Source organism: Schistosoma haematobium, chromosome 1, assembly GCF_000699445.3.
Source record: "Schistosoma haematobium chromosome 1, whole genome shotgun sequence".
In the NCBI taxonomy this organism is placed as follows: domain Eukaryota; kingdom Metazoa; phylum Platyhelminthes; class Trematoda; order Strigeidida; family Schistosomatidae; genus Schistosoma; species Schistosoma haematobium.
The window spans coordinates 61221483-61241546 of record NC_067196.1 but is presented as its reverse complement, the minus strand read 5'-3'; the positions used below and the strand labels follow the sequence as shown (position 1 = coordinate 61241546).

The 20064-nt window shown below is 36.2% G+C and overlaps 1 protein-coding gene across 1 annotated transcript; it reads left to right on the top strand.

Annotated features, from left to right (window-relative positions):
* The first annotated feature begins 3403 nt into the window (after positions 1-3403).
* On the top strand, positions 3404-19858 carry MS3_00001776 (uncharacterized protein). The gene is made up of 7 exons (XM_051209266.1): positions 3404-7146; positions 7189-7255; positions 7369-7559; positions 13227-13310; positions 14459-14817; positions 16119-16376; positions 17941-19858. Exons 1-7 carry the CDS (start codon positions 6976-6978, stop codon positions 18359-18361), a joined length of 1551 nt encoding a protein of 516 aa, XP_051074707.1. The 5' UTR covers positions 3404-6975; the 3' UTR covers positions 18362-19858.
* Positions 19859-20064: the final 206 nt, after the last annotated feature.

Below are 20064 nucleotides of genomic sequence, written 5' to 3'. Positions count from 1 at the left end.
ACTTAAGACATTCAGAAAAGTTACACATCTTAGATCTCGGAACCAGGTGGTTTTCAAGTTGGGTATGCGTTGTAGCGGATGTCCGTCATCTAAACCTAAGTACAAATTTGCCAAGTTCATAACTTAATGGTCTATACTAACAAACAAATGCTGCACGTAAACAGCATTTTGTCTCGATTATTCTGTACATAGCATCAAGATTAATTTTACCTGCAAGCGATCATTTCCCGGTTGCTATTTGGAGCTAGGATGCCGACTTATCAGAAAAATAAGATCAAACACAGTATTACCTTATATTACGAGTGGTCAACTAGTAGACGCTCATTTTCGTTGGCCAGTCACAGAAAAACTGGCCACACCTCAGGGATGATTGACTCTTCCTGTAGTTCATGGGTATCACTTCATATGTTAGTGATAATAGTCAAAGAAGTTTGAACAACTTGGCAGCATATGGATATCCTGTCCCACATATTCACGAATTTTCACTGACGCCAGACGGCAAGTCCGTTTTTTGTAATGTTTGCTATCGAATACAGATAGCAAAAGAAGATATGTGGAAGACGATGATTATCACTTTTTTCGGTCTTTTTGAATTTCTTCACATGCCTTTTGGACTTAAGAACGCCGTATAAAAGTTCGAGCGCTTTATGAACCAAGTCACGAAAGATTTAGATTATGTTTTAGTTTATAAAGACGAAGTCCTTGTCATTGGTGGATATTTATTATTATTCACAAACATCTTGTGGGTACATAAGTGTTGTGAAGAAACCATTTTGGGTTTCCCCAAAAATGCAATAATACACAAATTCGAATAATATTAGCATTATATTTGTCATATTTGAAAAACAGTATTAATAATAAATCAGGTTCTGTGTAATTGAGAAGTATATTGAGTTGACTTTAAAAAAGGAAAGTGAGAAAATAAGGGAATAGAAATAAAGGATAGGCGAAATGCGTAAGTTTATTAAGCGTGTCTGTGAACTCAGAACAAGAATGAACGACTATATATCACCAAATGAGCAATAATATTAATAAGAAAATAACTTATTATTGCAGTAAGATATGACGCTCGAATAAATGTTTGTGCAGTCATAGTTTGGAGTGGTGCTATGAAAGTCTCAATTAAGTGAAAAGTATAACGAAATATCAATATGTATGAGTTATATGTACATAGTGAAGATAAAACGAGTCTGAGAAGTTAATTTAAGTGTAATACAAGTTATTGTCTTAATTACAAACTTCATAATCTTAAGAATAATATTTATTTAGATGGATAGAAAAGAAATGAACACCTAGTGAAAGGGCTCAAGCATGATAATAAGAGTGTAATGAATATCGACCTATGAAGCAAACCATTGATTTTGTTAGTTTTTCAGTGCACTCGAGTGAATACATGTAAAGTTATGTAATAGGATTCAGAGTTAAACTTTTGTGTAATAATGATTTCGAATGATGCTATGAAAGTCACAATTAATTGCAGAGAATAATCAAATATAAATTTCTGTTATATATATGTAGTGATGACAAAATGAATCTGAGAAGTTAATTTGTTTAAGTGTAACATAGGATAACTTGTTTTTTTGCTTGTTTTAAGTTGTAGACTTTGGATGTTTATGAATAAGACATTTTTAGAAGGACAATAAGAGATTGTAGTAGTAAACAAACCCTCAAAATAAATAACTCATTACGTTTTCGACATTGGATGCTGACCATATGTTTTAATGGACTCACCTAGCTGAAAGCGCTCGGTCATGCATCCGCACCAGATCACGAGTGGGAACGCCGTGCTCAATATTCACTGCAATCGCTAGCCAGACTAGATCAGACGATTCTCGATATAATGATATCACATCAAATATATCTTCCGATCTCCTCGATTCTGTCTTTTGATTTCACTTGGTGGGTACGAGTTATATTAGGTGTTACTAGTTAAAGCGTTGTCAAACACTGAATACCTGTGGCATCTTCATTGGTGAGCCCAATGTGATCTGGCACAGCAAATTGTGAGTCTGTTCCTTTTTGGGATTTTATATATGATTGCCTCATTTTAATTTTTTTCATATTATGATTTTTTTCGATTTTTGGATATTTTTCTCCTCGTTCATTCTCATACTTGATATTTCACTATGACTGAACAGACACCCAAAGTACTTAAGTTAAAGACTATGTCCCAACCTTCGTTCCAACTAATGCCCTTCTGGCCAAACAACATCGAAGCCTTGTTCTGCTACGCAGAAGCCGACTTCCACGAACATGGCGTGAATGACACACGTTTACAATTCTTCGCAGTAGTCAAGGCACTACCGTGCGAATTCGGCAGGTACGTAACATCTAGCATGTTTACTAGTGATGTTTCTGAACCCTATGAAGCACTTAAACAATCTATCCCTAAACGCGGAGACTCAACTGATCGACAAAGGTTAGACAAACTCCTTAATAAGGTCGACCTGCAACAGACATGTTACAAAGAATGAGAGAGGTTATCGGCCAAAGAACCTTCGATGATGGCCTATTCATACAACTTTTTTTATCCAAGCTTTTTCGACAGGTGCAAGCTGTGCTGGTCTCGGTTCAAAACAACGCCTTAGACGAGCTGCCTGTGTCTGCCGACCGCATCTTAGAAATCATGAAATCTGATGTCGAGGTTTTTTTAGTCAAAGAAAAGCCTCAAACGATCCAGAATGTCCTAACACTGTTGTGTCATACCCTTACACGTTATCTCAGACTTCATAATGCCCGTAAACGATCATATACCCCTCAAAGAATCACATCATGTAGGCGATCTGTCTCTATACCACGAGGGACGGATATCCCCGACTACTTCTGGTATCATAACTAATATGGAAAGCCTTCCAGAAATCATAGAAAACCCTGTAATTTTCCCAACTCAAAATCGACAGACACGAAAAACTATCCGGGAAGTTTCCAAGCCGGCACGCGTTAACGATAACCGTAGCCGGCGAACATAGCCGTCTGTTATACGTCACAGATGTGACAACGAAAGTTCTCTACCTCGTCGCTACTGGCGCAGAAGTTAGCATTCTCCCTAAAAAAGAATATCTTATGTGTCGAGGGACCAATAATGATATTAATAGCAGTAATAATTATAAATATGAACATAGTCAGACTTTATGTATTAAGATGATCAGAAAGAAAATAAAATAAAATAGACGTAAAAAGATTCAAAGGTTCCACTTTGCTTTTCCGTCAATTAGATAGATAACGGACCTTGTTTGTGTAAATCATTATTTAGCACACTGATATTCAATGGGTGACACAATCCACTTTCAGAAAGAAAATCATCAAGGAGACTTCTGAACCCGGTTGTACTTTCACTGGAAGTCTGTTACACATGATTGAATAGTGAATAATGAAAACATTCTGGCATAAGTTTGTGTAGGTTGTCAGAATCGCTAAAATATTATCCTTATTGGATAGGTTGTGGGATGATATCATAGAGTATGAAGGGGTAGATACCGGGAGTAATGAGCCAGTAGATAAAAACAAGGTTTGATTTGATATGCCTGATCCAGAGACTCAAGTTCAGAGTGAAAAAGTAGATCAAAGCATGATTTGAAGTAGTGTTTCTTAAATTTACATATCAGGAATTGAGATATTACATAAATTCCGTCAGATTAGCGCGCTTTAAGAGTAGTGCGTAACAGATAGGTGTCGAGTGGAAATGAGGCAATTAAAATGCCCAACTGTCTCTAGAATGAAATAGTGCGGTAGATGTATCCATTTTCAAATGTGTGTGTTAAATTTAACATATTACTTTCTGTTTGACACTGATTAATTTTTGTCAACGTTAAGTCAATCGTGATCGATGTTAATGCATAAGCAAACGAGAAGTGAAAGTAAGAGAGTCCTTTTTTAAATTTTCGAGTAAATCCTTTCGAAAATTCGGTATGAATGTAGGCGAAGATGCATCATTTGTCACTCTATTCCTGAACCGGGTTGAAAGTGTGGATTTTTCTAAAACTTTGCCCACTGACAGCAAATGACTGGGAATCAACACTTTTACTTTCTTTAAATTGTATACTGTACCCCAAAAATTAAGATCAAGTCATCTACTGTCTCGCAGCCATCTACGAGGTAGTAAGTATGGGAGAACAACATCAATATTACCGGTTAGTTGTCTCACTCTGAACCTTAAGGAACTGTAAGCAAATAAAATACTTTTTCATACTAACATGAGTAGATTAAGGTCATCTTCTCAGCATCGTTTGTGCTAGTCGGAAACGCCACCCTCTTCCTTTTTGATGTCAGTTTCTCCTGAGGTTTTGGTATGAATCAATAGCTCTTCTGCACTAAGTTTTATATTGTATATCTTGTTGCAATACATCATTTCTACAAAGACCATAATACAAATAAATCAGGCAGCCAAAGCTTCCGTATTTGTGGCCAAATATCTTCATGTTTCACTACACTGTTATGACTTAACCAGCAAGGTAAATTCTGAGGTTCCGTTCACAAGCTGATAAGTTATTTAGAGAGCGTAATAATAGGTGGTTGGTCGAAGAATATTCAACAAATACATAAGGTTATGAAGTTCCTAAATAAATAGATAAGTATGAAAACGTTAAACCATTGTATGCCGATAAATTTGCGATATGGGAATTTCGGCGAGACTAATTTATGGACGAGTCAACCAGAAGCGTTTTAGAGATTTCAAGGTTACAGCTCCAACTTCAGTGCTTTATACTAACGTACGATCGGTTCACAGGGCATTTTGTACAAAGCGTGACAATTGAGCGGTTATGTGCATCGTGTCGTTATTCACAAGTAGCATTTTGTGCACTCAACAACCGGAGTGCACATAAACAATATTGAAGCTATGTGGTCGAGGCTGAAAGAGTTTTTGAGACTTCCTCATGGCTCCAGAGGCCGACTATTCTGTAGCCATATGGATGATTTCCTCTACTGCATGCATTACGAAATTAGATCCTTTGAACCTCTTTCTAACCTTGACAAGTTTTTGAACCACGTATAAGAAGTGTATCCACTTTTTTTCCTCGGTTTTGTATAACTCATTTTTACTCTATACTGACTGTTTGCTTACTGGCTAATCTTTCTCAAGATCACTTAAGATTCGTTCAAAGGTCGTCCATAAATTAGATTCTCGCCGGAATTCCTAAATTGCTAGAAAATAAACTAGGAGGGATCCAAAATACTTCAGGGTAGTATGGGTTTCCTGTGATCATATGTATTCAAACAACATTCATCGGTTCAGCAAGTTATCTCTGCTTCAGGCAAAAATTATGAAGGATTATGGAGTTCCATAAAAAAATGATAATTTGACCTCAAATATCATAAAGACTTGGGATCTGATATAAGGGATTAGACCAAGAGCACAGGAACGTGACCCACTGTGGTTAGTGAGAGAAAAAAAACATACATTTTGGTAATTATTTATGTATTTATATCAGTGTCATTGGAAGTTTGATGTATTCATGGGCGGCCAATAATTATCTAAGACGTGTGGCTAGATAGTATATGTTTCATGAAAAATTGCCCCGAGATTAACTGAGAGTTCCAGAAATAGTTGATAACCCTCCTTCTAGTCTAGAAACAGGATGATTAGTCATTTAAACTTGGTGATAGTATCATAATGAGGGATAAGAAATAGGAGCCTGTTCCAAATTAAAATATACCGTACTATAAAGAACTTACAATTTACTGGTTTTTGATGTTTTACGGTTATAGTATATACGTTGTTTATAAGTCTGCTAGGAGGGTTCTGAATCATCATTGGGCGGGAAGTTAAGAAGGAAAGGCTATGTATTATTTTGTAGAAAATATTAGGTTGCTCACTAGCTGACGGCTTCATAAAGGTTCCGAGGATAGATATTTACACCTAGTTGTGTCTTCGATGGTGGAGTCGTATCCCGTCTATATTTTGAAATGGTAAGAGAGATATGTTCTGCCAATGTCAGCCTCGAGTCTTCACAGCGATCTCTGTGTAGTTAGTATGTAGTTCACATGTTGAGTTGAGCATCTGAGCTTTACATTTGTTTAGGTAAAGTGGTATTCTAGAGTGACGTTCCTGATATAGCGGAAGGTTGTGTTTTTTCTTTCAGGTATACTACTATAATCCGTTAATACGATAATGAGACTAGTCACGTTATATCAGCTCCAGAATTCACGACCCCGAATAAAGAACCAGATTAACACTAGGTAGTACTTTATTCATTCCAGTGGAAGTCGTCAACTGGTATCTCATACGATATCCATGGGCTTTTTTCCAAAACAGTGTATCTTAGACCGTGATCATCAATAAATTATCAGTCATGCGAATTCTTATGAAAACTTCCTGGACATTGATATCTTCTGGTATATGACCAAATACGAGTATTCCATTTTTCACAGGCAAATATTTGGGTTCAAGTAACCCATTTGAAGTACTGTAAAGATCCAATCTATCTTTGGACCTGTTAATAAAAATTGCTGATAGTACGTGTTATGGTAGAAAGTTCCTGTAACTCTCGATTCTGTGTGAGAAGCGAAATTGCATACATGGATGATTTTACCTCAGTTCCTTAACTTTATGAGAGTACTCTCTTTAATGGTCAGGTCTAGATGGAAGAAAAAAGATACGACATATTAATACCAAAATTCAACAATTAAAAATGCATCATACAAGAGGGTAGTTTTACCTTGGTTTACAGTCTTTTTACAACCTGAGTAGCAAAGCCTAGTCCTGTGGCGCAACCACATAGATACCAAGGAACTTGATGGACCAATGGGAATTCTGCGCAACCTCGGTTACATCGGGAAGTTTGATCAGTTTTCATTGGTGTTATTTTCATCTAGAATGGATGTGTATTACATTGTCGAAGTTTTAGAAATAATTCTACTTCAAGATAGTAACCTATTTTTGGTTTCGTTGTAGAAAAGCTGACAGTTAACTTCCCTTAGAACTCGGTCCCTGTCTGTAAAGCTATTGTTGCTTAAAATTTTTAAAAAAGTTCAATTATGAAAATTCGTAGTGGGTTGGTTTTGACAGCTTTAGCATCTCAAATATCATCGGCATTTGATGAATCATCACAAAAATATAGGCTTCGTCAACATCAATATCATCAGCAGGATTCATCGCATATTACAGAATACATTTGTCGTGCACAAAAAATGGTGTACAGGTTTAAGGTAACTTAAACTTTACAATCTTCTATACATCTTGTACTTTAGGAAAAGGTGGGTTGTCCTGGTATGTCTGTCTGTGTTTCATTATCAGGGAAGATTATTTATCAAGAAGGTTAGTTATTAGTTAATGTTATCATAAAGAAGTATCACATACGATTACTGTTTTGTGAAATCGTATTTTAAATATGATTTTAGATAATCTAGTGTTTATACACTTTTTTGAAGGTGTTGGATATGCCAATGTTGAGCATATGGTACCAGTAAATGAAAATACAGTATTTCGAATAGCGAGTATTAGTAAGCCGTTTACTTCATTATTGGTTGGAAGATTATTGGATCAACACAAGTTAGATCTTGACGAAGATATCCGATCCTATTTACCTGAGTTTCCGGAGAAAACAGTCAGTGGAACTTATGTACGTAAATATAACTTAAATATTTTGACTATCTAAATGTAACCAAAATATTTTTTAAACTTTACCATGTAAATCCTCCATATATTAGTCCATATGTACCTTAGATGATGGAGAATTAACAAGCAATAGGTACAATTTAGAAAATGGTATGAAGACATACGTTTATTCAAGGTGTTATAATTCACAGCACTGAAATGAAGTTCTATCAATTTGAGGTAATAAAGATGGACGAAAATGATAATTGAAAATCTATTGTGTAAAAAACAAGCCATAGAGAGTGATATATATATATATATATATATATATATATATATATATATATATATATATATATATATATATATATATATATATATATATAGCGTAATAATACCTGTAGAATCGATAAATACAAATTGTTGTGATGGATTTTGAACTAAACCTTTAGATGTTCACAACCATCATTTTTTATTGTTTTAAATATTTCAATCAAGTTGTCTACACCTCCATACACAACTCAGAAAAAGTCTTTAAATCTGTGAATTGATTATATATATTGCTGGCGTTAGCACTTTGAAAAGTTACCCCCGAACCAGTTGGCATGATACCGATGCTTTGTGGTTTGATATGTATAACATATATCTCAAAGACCTCCATCAATAATGCTTTACAACTTCATCATTTAACTTTTCCAAAATGTGTACTTACTTAAAACCCCAAATCAGGTCGTATTTTTATCTCGCGGTAATAGGTTTTCTACATCTATGGGTAAACACGTGTTTCTTCTGCTTTTGTTAAGTAGTTTCCACAACTGTAATTAATACACAATGCACTGTTACTAAGTCTATCCATTTTTTTTGATAAATAAACAGATAACACAAGTAGCCTGTTATTGAACGAACCTTGTTTCAGAATGCAAACTCATCAAACCTGACGAAATTAAATAATATGGATGATACACTCAAACGTGGTACTCCTTAAACTGTATTGCTGTGCACTCATGGCATTATTTTAAATGTAATTTCTAAAATGTATTTAAGATAGTATTTTTTCACCTTAGTAAACTTTACTGATTAACTATCTAATTTACTTTGAATGGAACAAATCTAGGCTAGACAGTTGTACCGAAAATTACTAGAAGTATTTTTTCAGCTAACAGCTCAATATAAGCTATATGATAAACTTAACATGATTATTATTATTATTATTATTATTATTATTTGAACACATGAATATTGGTACAAGAGAGCGCCAATATATATGCGCCACACAAAACAATGAGAATTCGAAGAGAAATAGAAAAAAAAACTAAGGAGCGCAAAAGAAAAAGAGAACAATAACGAAGAGATTGGTGTAAGGTGTGGTAGTAATGAGGGAACGGAAAGGTACAATCAGAAGAAATCTTTCAAGTAAAGGAGACACAACCACCTTTTATGAAGAAAGTAAAAGAAGGTTACAGCAGGATCGCCACTGGCTTCTATTCTGAGCCATATCTGATAACGTCTCTAGCCACTGTGTAGCACCATCTCTCAGACCCCAACCAGGGAGTCGTGAAGGACCGACAGAATCCAGTCCTTTGCAGCTTTCTTTCATACCACGACACCATGTCATGCACTGACCACCTCTCCGCTTCTTCCAACCAGTCCCAGAGTCGGCAAATAATGCACGACGTGGAATTCTCTGGGACGACATTCGTAGAACATGTCCAAGCCACCAAAGTCGGTGTTTCAAGATGGTGACACCGATTGCATTATCGTCTGTGCCCGAACACACGATGCCGAACCTCTGCATTACTAACATGGTGTTGCCACTGGATGTCAGCAATCCTTCGGAGACAGCGATGATCGAACACAGAGAGTCGTCTAACGTCCTCAACTTCGAGAGGCCAGGTTTCACAAACATAGAGCAAAACTGCTCTCACCGACGCGTTGTAGATCCGACCTTTTACAGCCAGACTAACATCACGAAGGCTCCAAAGATTGCCCAGATTGGCATAAGCCCCTCTGGCTTTCACTATACATGCACTGATCTCATCACTCACACCCCCACCAGCACTTATGCAGCTACCCAGATACACGAACTTCTCGACTACTTCTATCTGCTCACCATCCAGAGTGAGTGCAGGATTAGAATCCTGCCAGTCTTGTAGAAGTACTTTGCACTTCGAAGGTGCAAAGCACATACCATACCTACGGACACTGATTGCCAACTGATTAAGTGCGGATTGCATGCCTTGGGCATTGTCGCACAGTAAGACAATATCATCCGCATACTCAAGGTCAAGAAGTCTTTCTCCAGGCAACAGATCCACACCGCCATTACTTACATTCATCAGAGCTGTTTCCAGAATGTCATCGATGGCGAAGTTGAAGAAGAATGGTGAGATTGGGCAACCCTGCCTAACCCCACTGCTCGAATGGAACAATGGAGAGAGGTGGTTGTATGCCCTCACTCTGCCTGAGGTGTTTTTATATAAGGCTTTCAGGATGTTAATAAACTTCTCAGGCACACCCTTCTTCAATAGACAATCCCAGAGAACAGTCCTGTCCAACGAATCGAAGGCAGCCCTGATGTCAAGAAACACTACGATTGTTGGCCTTTGAAAAGTATGGCGGTGTTCTAACATTTGGCGGAGGGTGAAGATATGATCAATACATCCTCGACCAGAACGAAACCCAGCCTGCTCCTCGCGAGTCAATCTTTCTCGGGTTTTGAACAGCCTACGAAGAATGACGGAAGCCAATAGCTTGGACGCAATCGGAAGTAAACTTATCCCTCGATAGTTGTTACAGGAACGACGTGAACCCTTTTTAAAGATAGGGACAACTATCGACTCATTCCATGACGTTGGTACACTCTCTAGTTCCCAAACCTTTGTAAACAACGTCGTCAATTCCTTAGTCAGAAAGTCACCACCATCTTTAAAAAGAGCCGGAGGTAAGTCATCTGGGCCAGGTGATTTGTAGCGCTTCAAGAGTTGGAGTTCCTTGCGGACTTCCTCCTCATTTGGTGGATCAGTCGTCACCGGCCCTGGAGGGCAGGACAGTTTGACCGATGTTGCCGGAGCAGCAGGCCAGTTGAACTGCCCTTCGAAAAATTCTGCCCATCGTCCAAGACGTCGATGGATGTTAGTGATTGGCATCCCGTCATCCTCGCAGATTGTTTCACTCACACCAGACTTCTTGCTGCCAGTGACTCGGATGAGTTGGAAGAGCTTCCGGTAATTACCAGATGCAGCTGCTGCTTCCAGCTCATTAGCACGGTTCGACCACCAGGCTTCTCGGTCCTTACGCAAGCTTTGCCCAATTTCACTACGTAACAACCTTCGTTTGTGGTCAAACTCACGGTTACCCGGAGTAGACCGACGGGCTTCAATGAGTTGTAAGGAACCAGAAGAAACCCAGTGCTTATAAGCGGGACGTTTCGCGAACCCACTACTGACTGTATCCGCCATTTTCATGGCGTCATGCAATTGCAACCAATGCTCATCTATACTTTTCGGTGGAATGGTAGCTAGCCTAGAAACTAGCTCGGTTCGATACTTACTTGCAACAGAAGTTGCAACCAACTTGCTAACATCAATCCGTTGGTGGCGGTCACTTCGTTGTCCACTGGAAAGTAAGGTAAGATTGGCGCAGACCAAGGCATGGTCAGAGTCCAGATAGGTACTCCAAAAGGAGCGGCAGTGCCGAAAGTTAGTGCTAGCCAGAAACAGGTTGTGGTCTGCGCACAGTTGCAGTAGACGGTCCCCGTTATCTGACCTGCGACAAACGAGTCCCCATTGGCCACCTAAATGATTCTCTTGTGTGCCTAGACGCCCGACCTGAGCATTCAAGTCTCTGGCTAGTACCACAATATCTGTCGAACGCACTTTCTGGAGAAGAACAGATAACTGGTGGTAAAACTCATCCTTGATTGCATCCGGGCTGCAATCTGTCGGGGCATAGGCGGAGATGACGAAAAGACATCGTTTCTCACGCCGATTTCTCACTTTGATGGGACTTTCTAATCTAACAGCACATAACCGACTGTTGATGGGGACCCAATCGATTAGTGATGCCTCTGCTCTATCGCTTAGTGCGACACCAACGCCAGCAAGACCAGACGAAGATGCCACAGGGTCCCCGGATAAGCGCACGTAAAACAAGCTTTTCGAAGCGACAGATGGAGAGCGAATTTGTAGTACTTCACCAGAGTCTTGAATACCGGTCTCGGATAGACAGCAGACATCGATATGAAGACTTTCCAAAGACATAGCCAGCCCTATCTGTTGTCCAACCTGCATAAGTGTGCGAACGTTGAAGGCAGCCAGTTTGAATAGTGCACGTGGTTTCAGAAAAACTGCTTCAGTACTCATATTCAGTAGTAACATACAATTTTCAACCGGACAGTGACTCGAGAACGTTTAGATACAGTCGAATTTCCACCAAAGACGAGCCGCTGTATAAGTATAAAAGAGGGTGAATAATGTGGTAAATAATAACAATAATAATAATAATCATTTGATTGTTAGTTGAAGCAAGTAAAGTAGTTTCCATAATTATAGGCAGTTCATCATTTGTGTGTGGGCTGTGATACTGCCCGGGTGCCCAGACCGAAGCAGGTGGTTATGTTATGGGGCCACACCCCGAGCCTCTGACCTAAAGGTCTAACCCACAAGGCAGTGGAGCATCGTAAGGAGATGCAGTCCCATGGTAGCCGGTGACCGAAAATTGGTTCATACGCCATTTGTTCCCGCAGGATACTGGAGCCCATGTGCACCATTGATTTGGGATCCGGTTAAAGCGCCGGACATTCGCTTTTCGTCCTCTCATTTTCGTAAACGACACCGCCGCCACGAGAAGGCAGTGAGTAGGACTTCCCTGGCAGAGGCTGTATACGCGTGGCCGTGTGAGAGCATTTCGAGAGGGAGAGCGGACTCTCCCCACTCTCGACCGTACCAGGGCATTTGGGGGCAATCCCATTGTGAAACACAAATATGAATAAATAAAGCATCATCTGGATTTCGTAGTATAGATGTATGTAAAATAATATAAGTATATTAAGGCATAGAAAAAGGTTTTTGATTTGACAGAAATATCAAATGTCAAATAAATTAACTTTATAGTATTAAAAGATGCGTACAGTATTAGGTTGTAGTATACAAAAAAATATTGGAACCTTTTTCATAGAACTTAATATGTTATTGTTGTTAAATTATGGAAACTGTTTGTTTTTTAATCTTTTTTATAGTTTTGATTTGTATACAATTGTTTACTTAATTGAACTCGTGAACAATTTACACTATGTTCGTTTGTCGTTCTGACTGAACATGTATATACTTTTTGCTTTCTTTTGACTGTATGTTGTGTAAGTCTGCTTACTCTACCTTTCTTTGCAAGCTGCCTGAAATACTGTATTCATCAAACCATCGTTGTCGATTTCATTTTTTTTCTTACTGATGGAACGTACCTCAAAGGTGTTGTGACGTAATTTAAAAAGACAACGATTAGAGTCAGATCAGTCGCCAGTTAAGCCATCCAAAATGGAACTGGTGTATTCATACATTCAACCGAAATCTCATAGTCTAGATTTACGTTGTATATGTTTAGCGCGGTAAAAATATACTCTTTAACAATTAATATGTTAAACTTTTAAGAGTCAAGAAAAATATCTAATTACTTGTTTATTTTATCATTTTGAAATTAGGCAAAAATAACTGTTCGATCATTGCTCAACCATACCAGTGGTATTCGTAGTTACAAAAAAATTTCAGATGAAAATAAACAATCAGTAAGTATATTAACAATTACAATTTATGTACAAGAAATATTTTCATTGGGACCACGTTTTAATACTTCAAATATGTGTGTTCACAAACCAAAATCCTATGATTCTCGTTTTAAATTAATTTCAGAAGGAGTTTTGTGGGTATTATAGTAATTTCAATGTTTGACATCATGAGTCGGTTGTAGCTAGACCACCAGTGCTTCCAGGTTTTCCACGGTGATCTAGCTTCAACTGATTCATGATCTCAACCATTGAAATTAAAGTTATTTATCTTAATTAAAATGATTTTGATAATTAATAGTTTTATTTCAGTATGAAGTTTATACTTGAGTTTGAACTAATAGAATTTATTCACATTCTTCACTGTTTACTGAAATGAAAATCTGATACTTAACATTTTTTTAATTGTATAGGACAGTTATTTGACAAATGAGACCAAAAATCTGTCCTTAAGAGTTAATTTATTACTGTTACTTTTAATATAAACATGTTAGTGTTTTTGGAGTATTCCTTAGAATATTCTTGTACGTCCAAACTCAAGTGAACAATCATTCCTAAAACATACAATTTCTGAATGTTTTTGACTGGTCTTAAACTCACATACTCACATGTGTCTACTATCGTACATATTTTCCTGTCTATCAAAGTCAGAGTTTAACACTTCATTTTTATTTATGAAAGGAGTGATTGTATTTTATTTGGTTTCATGTTTAGACATATTAGACTTATTAGTAGAATTATCATGCAACTAGTTTGTCTTTTGTGTGATTGATGAATAAAAGCAGTAAAAACGTGTCTGGATTTCTAAAATATTTGAGCATGACATTAAGAGCAAATCTCTTATGCTAAAAAAGTGTTAATATCAACAAATAATTCAGTGCTTTGTCAACTAATCTCGCAATGAAATGTTAAAATGATTCGATGTCCTGTAAGTAGGTAATGAGCTTTTAAATTATAACAGGTATCTCAAGAAATTATAAACACCTTATATATCTAGTTCTTTTTCTTTCAACTTGAGGTCCGAGAATGTATTTTTTTAATAATGGCCAACTGAGAAATGATTTGAAGACAACAAGCACGCATATAGTTAGGCATTGTTTGTGCTACTTTCATCCAAATATTTATTTTTATTGTTATTTGATTATATTTAGGCGTATCCAGAAATGTTAAATACTGTTCGTTTTAACGATACATTAAATGCTTGTGATATGTTTAAAAATGATACATTAGTTCATGAACCTGGTATTGAATACACCTATAGTACATTTGCATTCACTTTATTATCAGCAGTTATTGAAAAAATTTGTTTAAACAAAGGTAGTTTATTTGATCAACCATTAGCAACAGTTAAAGGTGAATCAAAATCATCTTGTGAAAACGAAGCAAAATCTACAAATAGTTTACCGAAATGGGCAAGATTTGATACCAATCTTTTAAGGCTTTTTCAATACCTCAATTTGAATAATACCTGTTTAGAGTATCCTGAGAAGATAATTTCTTCAAGAGCTGCGTAAGTTCTGTTTTTTTAGTTTACTTTTTATAAATGCGATTTGATAAATGCTTTTTCCATCTATATAAAGTGAAGTAATATGATACGTAATGTTTGTCAATTTGATATAATCGACAGAGGTCAGAAACTAGTCAGATAACTAAGCATAAACCATATATGACCTTGGCACAAATCTTCCGATCCAGTTCACCATACTTTTCACTAGTAAAACAAAAGTGATAGTTAACATTATGAAAAAAAGTAGAGTGGATATAATGACATCAATTACAATAAAGGTATGAAATAATTTTGTTGACTCAGTAATCAGTAATGATGAATTAATGCAGTCTAGGAAAATAATGTCGTGCAATGTTACATTCACTGTCTATATGTAGGGTTTTATTATTCGAAGCACTCTGTGGCATCTAAGTGGCGCGCTAGGTACAAACAAGTCAGTAATAAATTAGTATGCATAACAAACACGGTGTGGAGAAATTTATAAAATTGACTTTCAGGAAAGGGTTAATTTACCCTTCTAAGCGCTAATGTACTCCAGCAATTTCTCGGAAACCAGTAGTTTTATTGTCTATTTAAGTCTTTCGGGGATACATAAGTATTTAGTAGATTCAACTACATGAAACATTGTCGAGATATCTGAACTGATGTATACTACATCTTCAAGTCAGAACTATTCATAAGAAGCTAAAGGTTTTTAGCAAGTTCAACAACTCTTGAGGGACTTCAGTCCAACATCCGTTTAATAGGCATGTGGATAGCTATTGTGCTATGTTTGAAGAGATTACGAGAGTACCTAAAATCGGCTAATGGAACGAAGGATCAGCAACACAACAAAAAGACAAGCTAAACTATCCCGATGTATCCCAGCCCTGCTAACTAGAGGGAGATCAGGTTCAGATGAGGGAAAGGTATATTCCACAAGCAGTCAGAAACATAAACGAACCAAGCACACAACTCAAGCGTATATATACAGTATTAAAATATCCTTTGGGAATGCCAAATGATAGCTTGTGAAAAGAGGGAACAGACCAATGACATTTAGAGATCTATCAAGCGGGAAACACAATCTGAGGGTAAATATGGGCGCTTTTGGCGCGAAAACGAGAAGTTCAAATTTCCAAAATAAAGTTACAAAAATAAGACGTTTACCAACTGATTTCTGGGGATCTAGCATTCACATCAGATCGAAATAATTTTTTCCACAAAATTACACAAATAGCATTGTATTCTACTTATTACCAGTGAGTCGATAATCAATTTGTACCGATTTTTATTTTAAATGAAATTATTTTATCTTTTCCAAGCCAGTATTGTCGTTCCGATAAAGGCATACTTACAAACACTCCCACAATTGATAATTCATATAAATGGGCTGGTGGAGGTATTCTTTCTACAGCTAGTGATCTAATTCGCTTAGCTGATCATCTAGCATTTATTTATATGGGTTGGCTTGAATCATATGGAATTGTTAAACAGTCTACTTTGAATCAATTATTATGGAAAGTTTCTTGTGTACCACCAGATCGAAGTACATTACCTGGACTGGGTTGGTTTTTAGCCAGGTAAGTTTCATAACAATTTTTTATTTCGTCATTTCTCTTAAGTCTATGTATTGTTTAAATGATGTTTGTGTATAAATTATTTTATTCTAAGGCAATATTTCACAATAGAATTGAATAAACGTAAAGTAATCAAAATGATTTTCAATATAGTTAAATATTTAACCGGTATATTATTCATCAACATTAAACTAAATGACACAATATGTATAATTCCTTTTGAGATCGCTATGTGAATGTAATTATTAGAATTCTTTAAGATTCTTTTTTCTAATATATACTTGCTTTTAAATTTGTTTATTTATTTGAACAAATAAATGTTGGTACAAAGTGGCACCGAATACATATGCGCTATACAAGTCACTTGATTTGTGTATGGGCTGTGATACTGCACGGGTGCTCAGACCGAAGCAGGTGGTTTTCCTGCGGTGTCTTCAACCTAAAGGTCTAGTCCACAAGGCAGTGGAGCAACGTCAGGAGATGCAGTCCCATCGTAGCCGGTCACCAACAACAGGTTCATACGCCATTTGTTTCTTTCAGGATCCTGGAGCCCACGCGCACCATTGGTTTGAAATCAGGGATATCCGACTCCCCTAGGTGGACTCTCCGTGTCCAGCAACCTGGTTAATGCCACGGACATTCGCTTTTCTAACTTTCAATTTCTTAGACAACACCCCCGCTGCGAGAAGGCAGTTAGTAGGATTTCCCTGGCAGTGGCTGTATACGCGTGGCCATGTGAGAGCACTTCGAAAAGGAGAGCTAACTCTCCCCACTGTCAGCCGTACCAGGTATTCGGGGGCTTTTAAAAATATTTCGTGTTTATAAAGAATTAGTAAATATCCATCCATACATCATTCCGCTACTGATAGAAAGCACAATTCATCTGTTTGACTAGTGAACTTTCTTGTTTTACATAAACTGTTCAATATACCGTTAAATGCTTTTCTAACTTTACATTTATGAATTATCATCTGTCAAAATTTCAACTGGTTTAAAGGAAAAAAATTGCTTTGCTAAGAAATAGAACTGATAAGCAAGCGATAAATATTATCATCTCAATAGATTAGTATTTTTTGAATGGAATAATGTTATAACCAGGATATGAGATTTCATTATCTGCTAGCATAAAAGTATTAAATTGTATCGAACTGATAGAAAAACAACCTATTCATATTTGTATGCCAAACACTTAGTCTACTAAGGAGATCGCCTTACATAAATATTAAAATTTCAATGAAATTGGAGTCGTCGAAACCGGTAGTATGTGTAGATTCCAACTATAAACATGTCTAAACACTATTCTATCCAACATAAAGTGAAAACACCATTAGAAAAATACATTCAACATAATATATTTTGCGATAAGTTTGTATTTACTATGTGCACTAGGTAATAGAATTAATTGACTACTTAAATTTTGAAAGGTTGTGTCAGAGTTCAAACAAATGATCTAATGGATAAATATTTATTCACTCATTCAAAGCACTACACACGGCTAAGACTTATAAATGTTTTATGCCTTGTTATTAATACGTTTTATATGTGTGGACTTTTTTTCTTCTTCCAGACGTTCAGGTGATCCAGCAACTAAAGAAAATGGATACCCGGACCGATTATATGCTTTGCATACAGGTGGTGCAGTGGGTGGTACAACTGTTCTTCTTCTTAGTCTCCCTTTGTTATGTAATAATGATAATATTTCTAATAAGACAAATGAAGGAAACACTTTTTCTACTACGGATAATAATCATAATTTCATTTCATCTGTACAAAATAACACTGTGATAATATCTCCAGTGAATAAAATATATCCAGTAGATGTTCGAATAAAAGCAGCCAATATTCCGCCAATTAATGTGGCTATTTTAACTAATTTAGAAAATGTTTCTGGTATATCAGAACTAGCTATACATTTATCGGAATTATTTTTGGATTATGCTATAAAATTAAAAGAATATGAAGATGATGAAGAAATAGAGAAATGTTGATTCAAGGAGTATTGATCAATTTGAATATTATTTTTTTTTGCTCTCTTTTTGTTTGTTACCTTGTAGTTTTGATTATATTATCTTTCCTATTGAAAGGTTTACTGGATCATAATAACAATATCTATGCGTGATTTGATAATAAGTAACATTTTCTTATGCAATTCGATAAATTGAAAGAAAAGACATTTATCAATATCTGACTAAACTATTTATTTCTGTACAAAGAATGAATAAGACAGTTCACTTGATGTCAATATCCGAATTTTGTTTGGTCTTCGGGAATTCTTTTTTGTAATAGTGAATGTTTATTGTCATATTAACATTCGAAATTCCATTTAATTCATAGATTTTTCTTCATTTTTTAAAATAATTGCAAATATTTTGAAAACAATCGTTTCTGTATAATAAAAGGATACTCGTAAAATACAAGTAGTTGATCACAGATGTTTTAGAGATATTGCTCGCATCTGCTGGGATCACCGGGTACGTAATTGTGAGGTTAGACGCAGGGTATTAGAGAATGATGGTAAATCAGTTGATGATGTAAATCTTCATCGACTGAGATGGTTGAGTCATGTATTACACATCTTCAACCGCCGACTGCCGTACTGCGCAATGCTGATTAGTGTTGTAGATGGATGGGAGAAAGTTATGGGGGCCAAACCAAAATGTGGCATCAGTTCATAAAGTCACTAACTTCTGGTCTGAGCCATGTTGGTAGATGCAGACTACTTGGTTGGGGGCCGCATAACTATCGTAACTAGTTGTTGGAGACTGGGTGATAAGGCTCAGAATCGATCGCAATGGAACATGTGTATACACTTTTTGTCTTCATTTAAACTGTGAAATTAAAATTACTTTATACCTTTTTAAGAACTGATTGTTTCTCTGGGTATCTTATCCTTATATACAATCTTTCTATTATATATTACCACCATTGAATTAACTACTTCTATGAATTCGGTGTTCATCTTGCTGTGCTGATGAGGTATGGCAACTTGGACCGATGCATATGCGTGCCTGGTCCTACGTTGTAGATGTCTGAGTGACTGAAATAATATCTAAATAACATGTTTAAATGTACTAACTGTATCAACAATGTTACTCATAAAACGTTTAGCAGATATACAAACTATGAAGATGATAAATACTTACGTACATATTTTAAAGATCTAGTCTAATACTTCTTGGTTTATGTCAATTTAAAGTAGTAACAACCTTTAAGATTAATTTGTCACAGATCTCTTGATTAAATTAATGCATTTTAAGCCAAACAGAGTGCAGTGAATTATTGTTCACAATTTACATAAGAACTACTTTCTTGTTAACAAGATTCCAACGTTTGACAATCTGCAGTGAGCTCTTTCAGATCTCATCTTCATAATGGTTACCATCTCAAAAATGATACATAAATAAATTGCTGTCAAGTAGTAGTAATTGGGCAGCTTTATTTTTATTCTGATAATTTCTCTATAGTGTCACATAAAAATTTGTTCGAGTAGAATTTTACATGTGGTTGCTTTTTTAAAGTGTCATTGATAACATTATGTTATAGTTTCATTTTTGAACTCAAATTACTCTCCAATTAATATGTCCATTCATATTTTGTTATACCGTTCAGTTATTATGTTTACATTTTAACTAAATCTACGCCTAAATTTTCAAGTGTTTTGAAATCATTTGAAACAATCTATCAGTGATCC

Bases quoted from the DNA above. Each gene is read 5' to 3' on its own strand.
- MS3_00001776 (XM_051209266.1), top strand. From the start codon at position 6,976: ATGAAAATTCGTAGTGGGTTGGTTTTGACAGCTTTAGCATCTCAAATA. The intron at 7,147-7,188 runs GTAACTTAAACT...CTTGTACTTTAG, and splicing joins AAATGGTGTACAGGTTTAAG to GAAAAGGTGGGTTGTCCTGG. The intron at 16,377-17,940 runs GTAAGTTTCATA...TTCTTCTTCCAG, and splicing joins CTGGGTTGGTTTTTAGCCAG to ACGTTCAGGTGATCCAGCAA.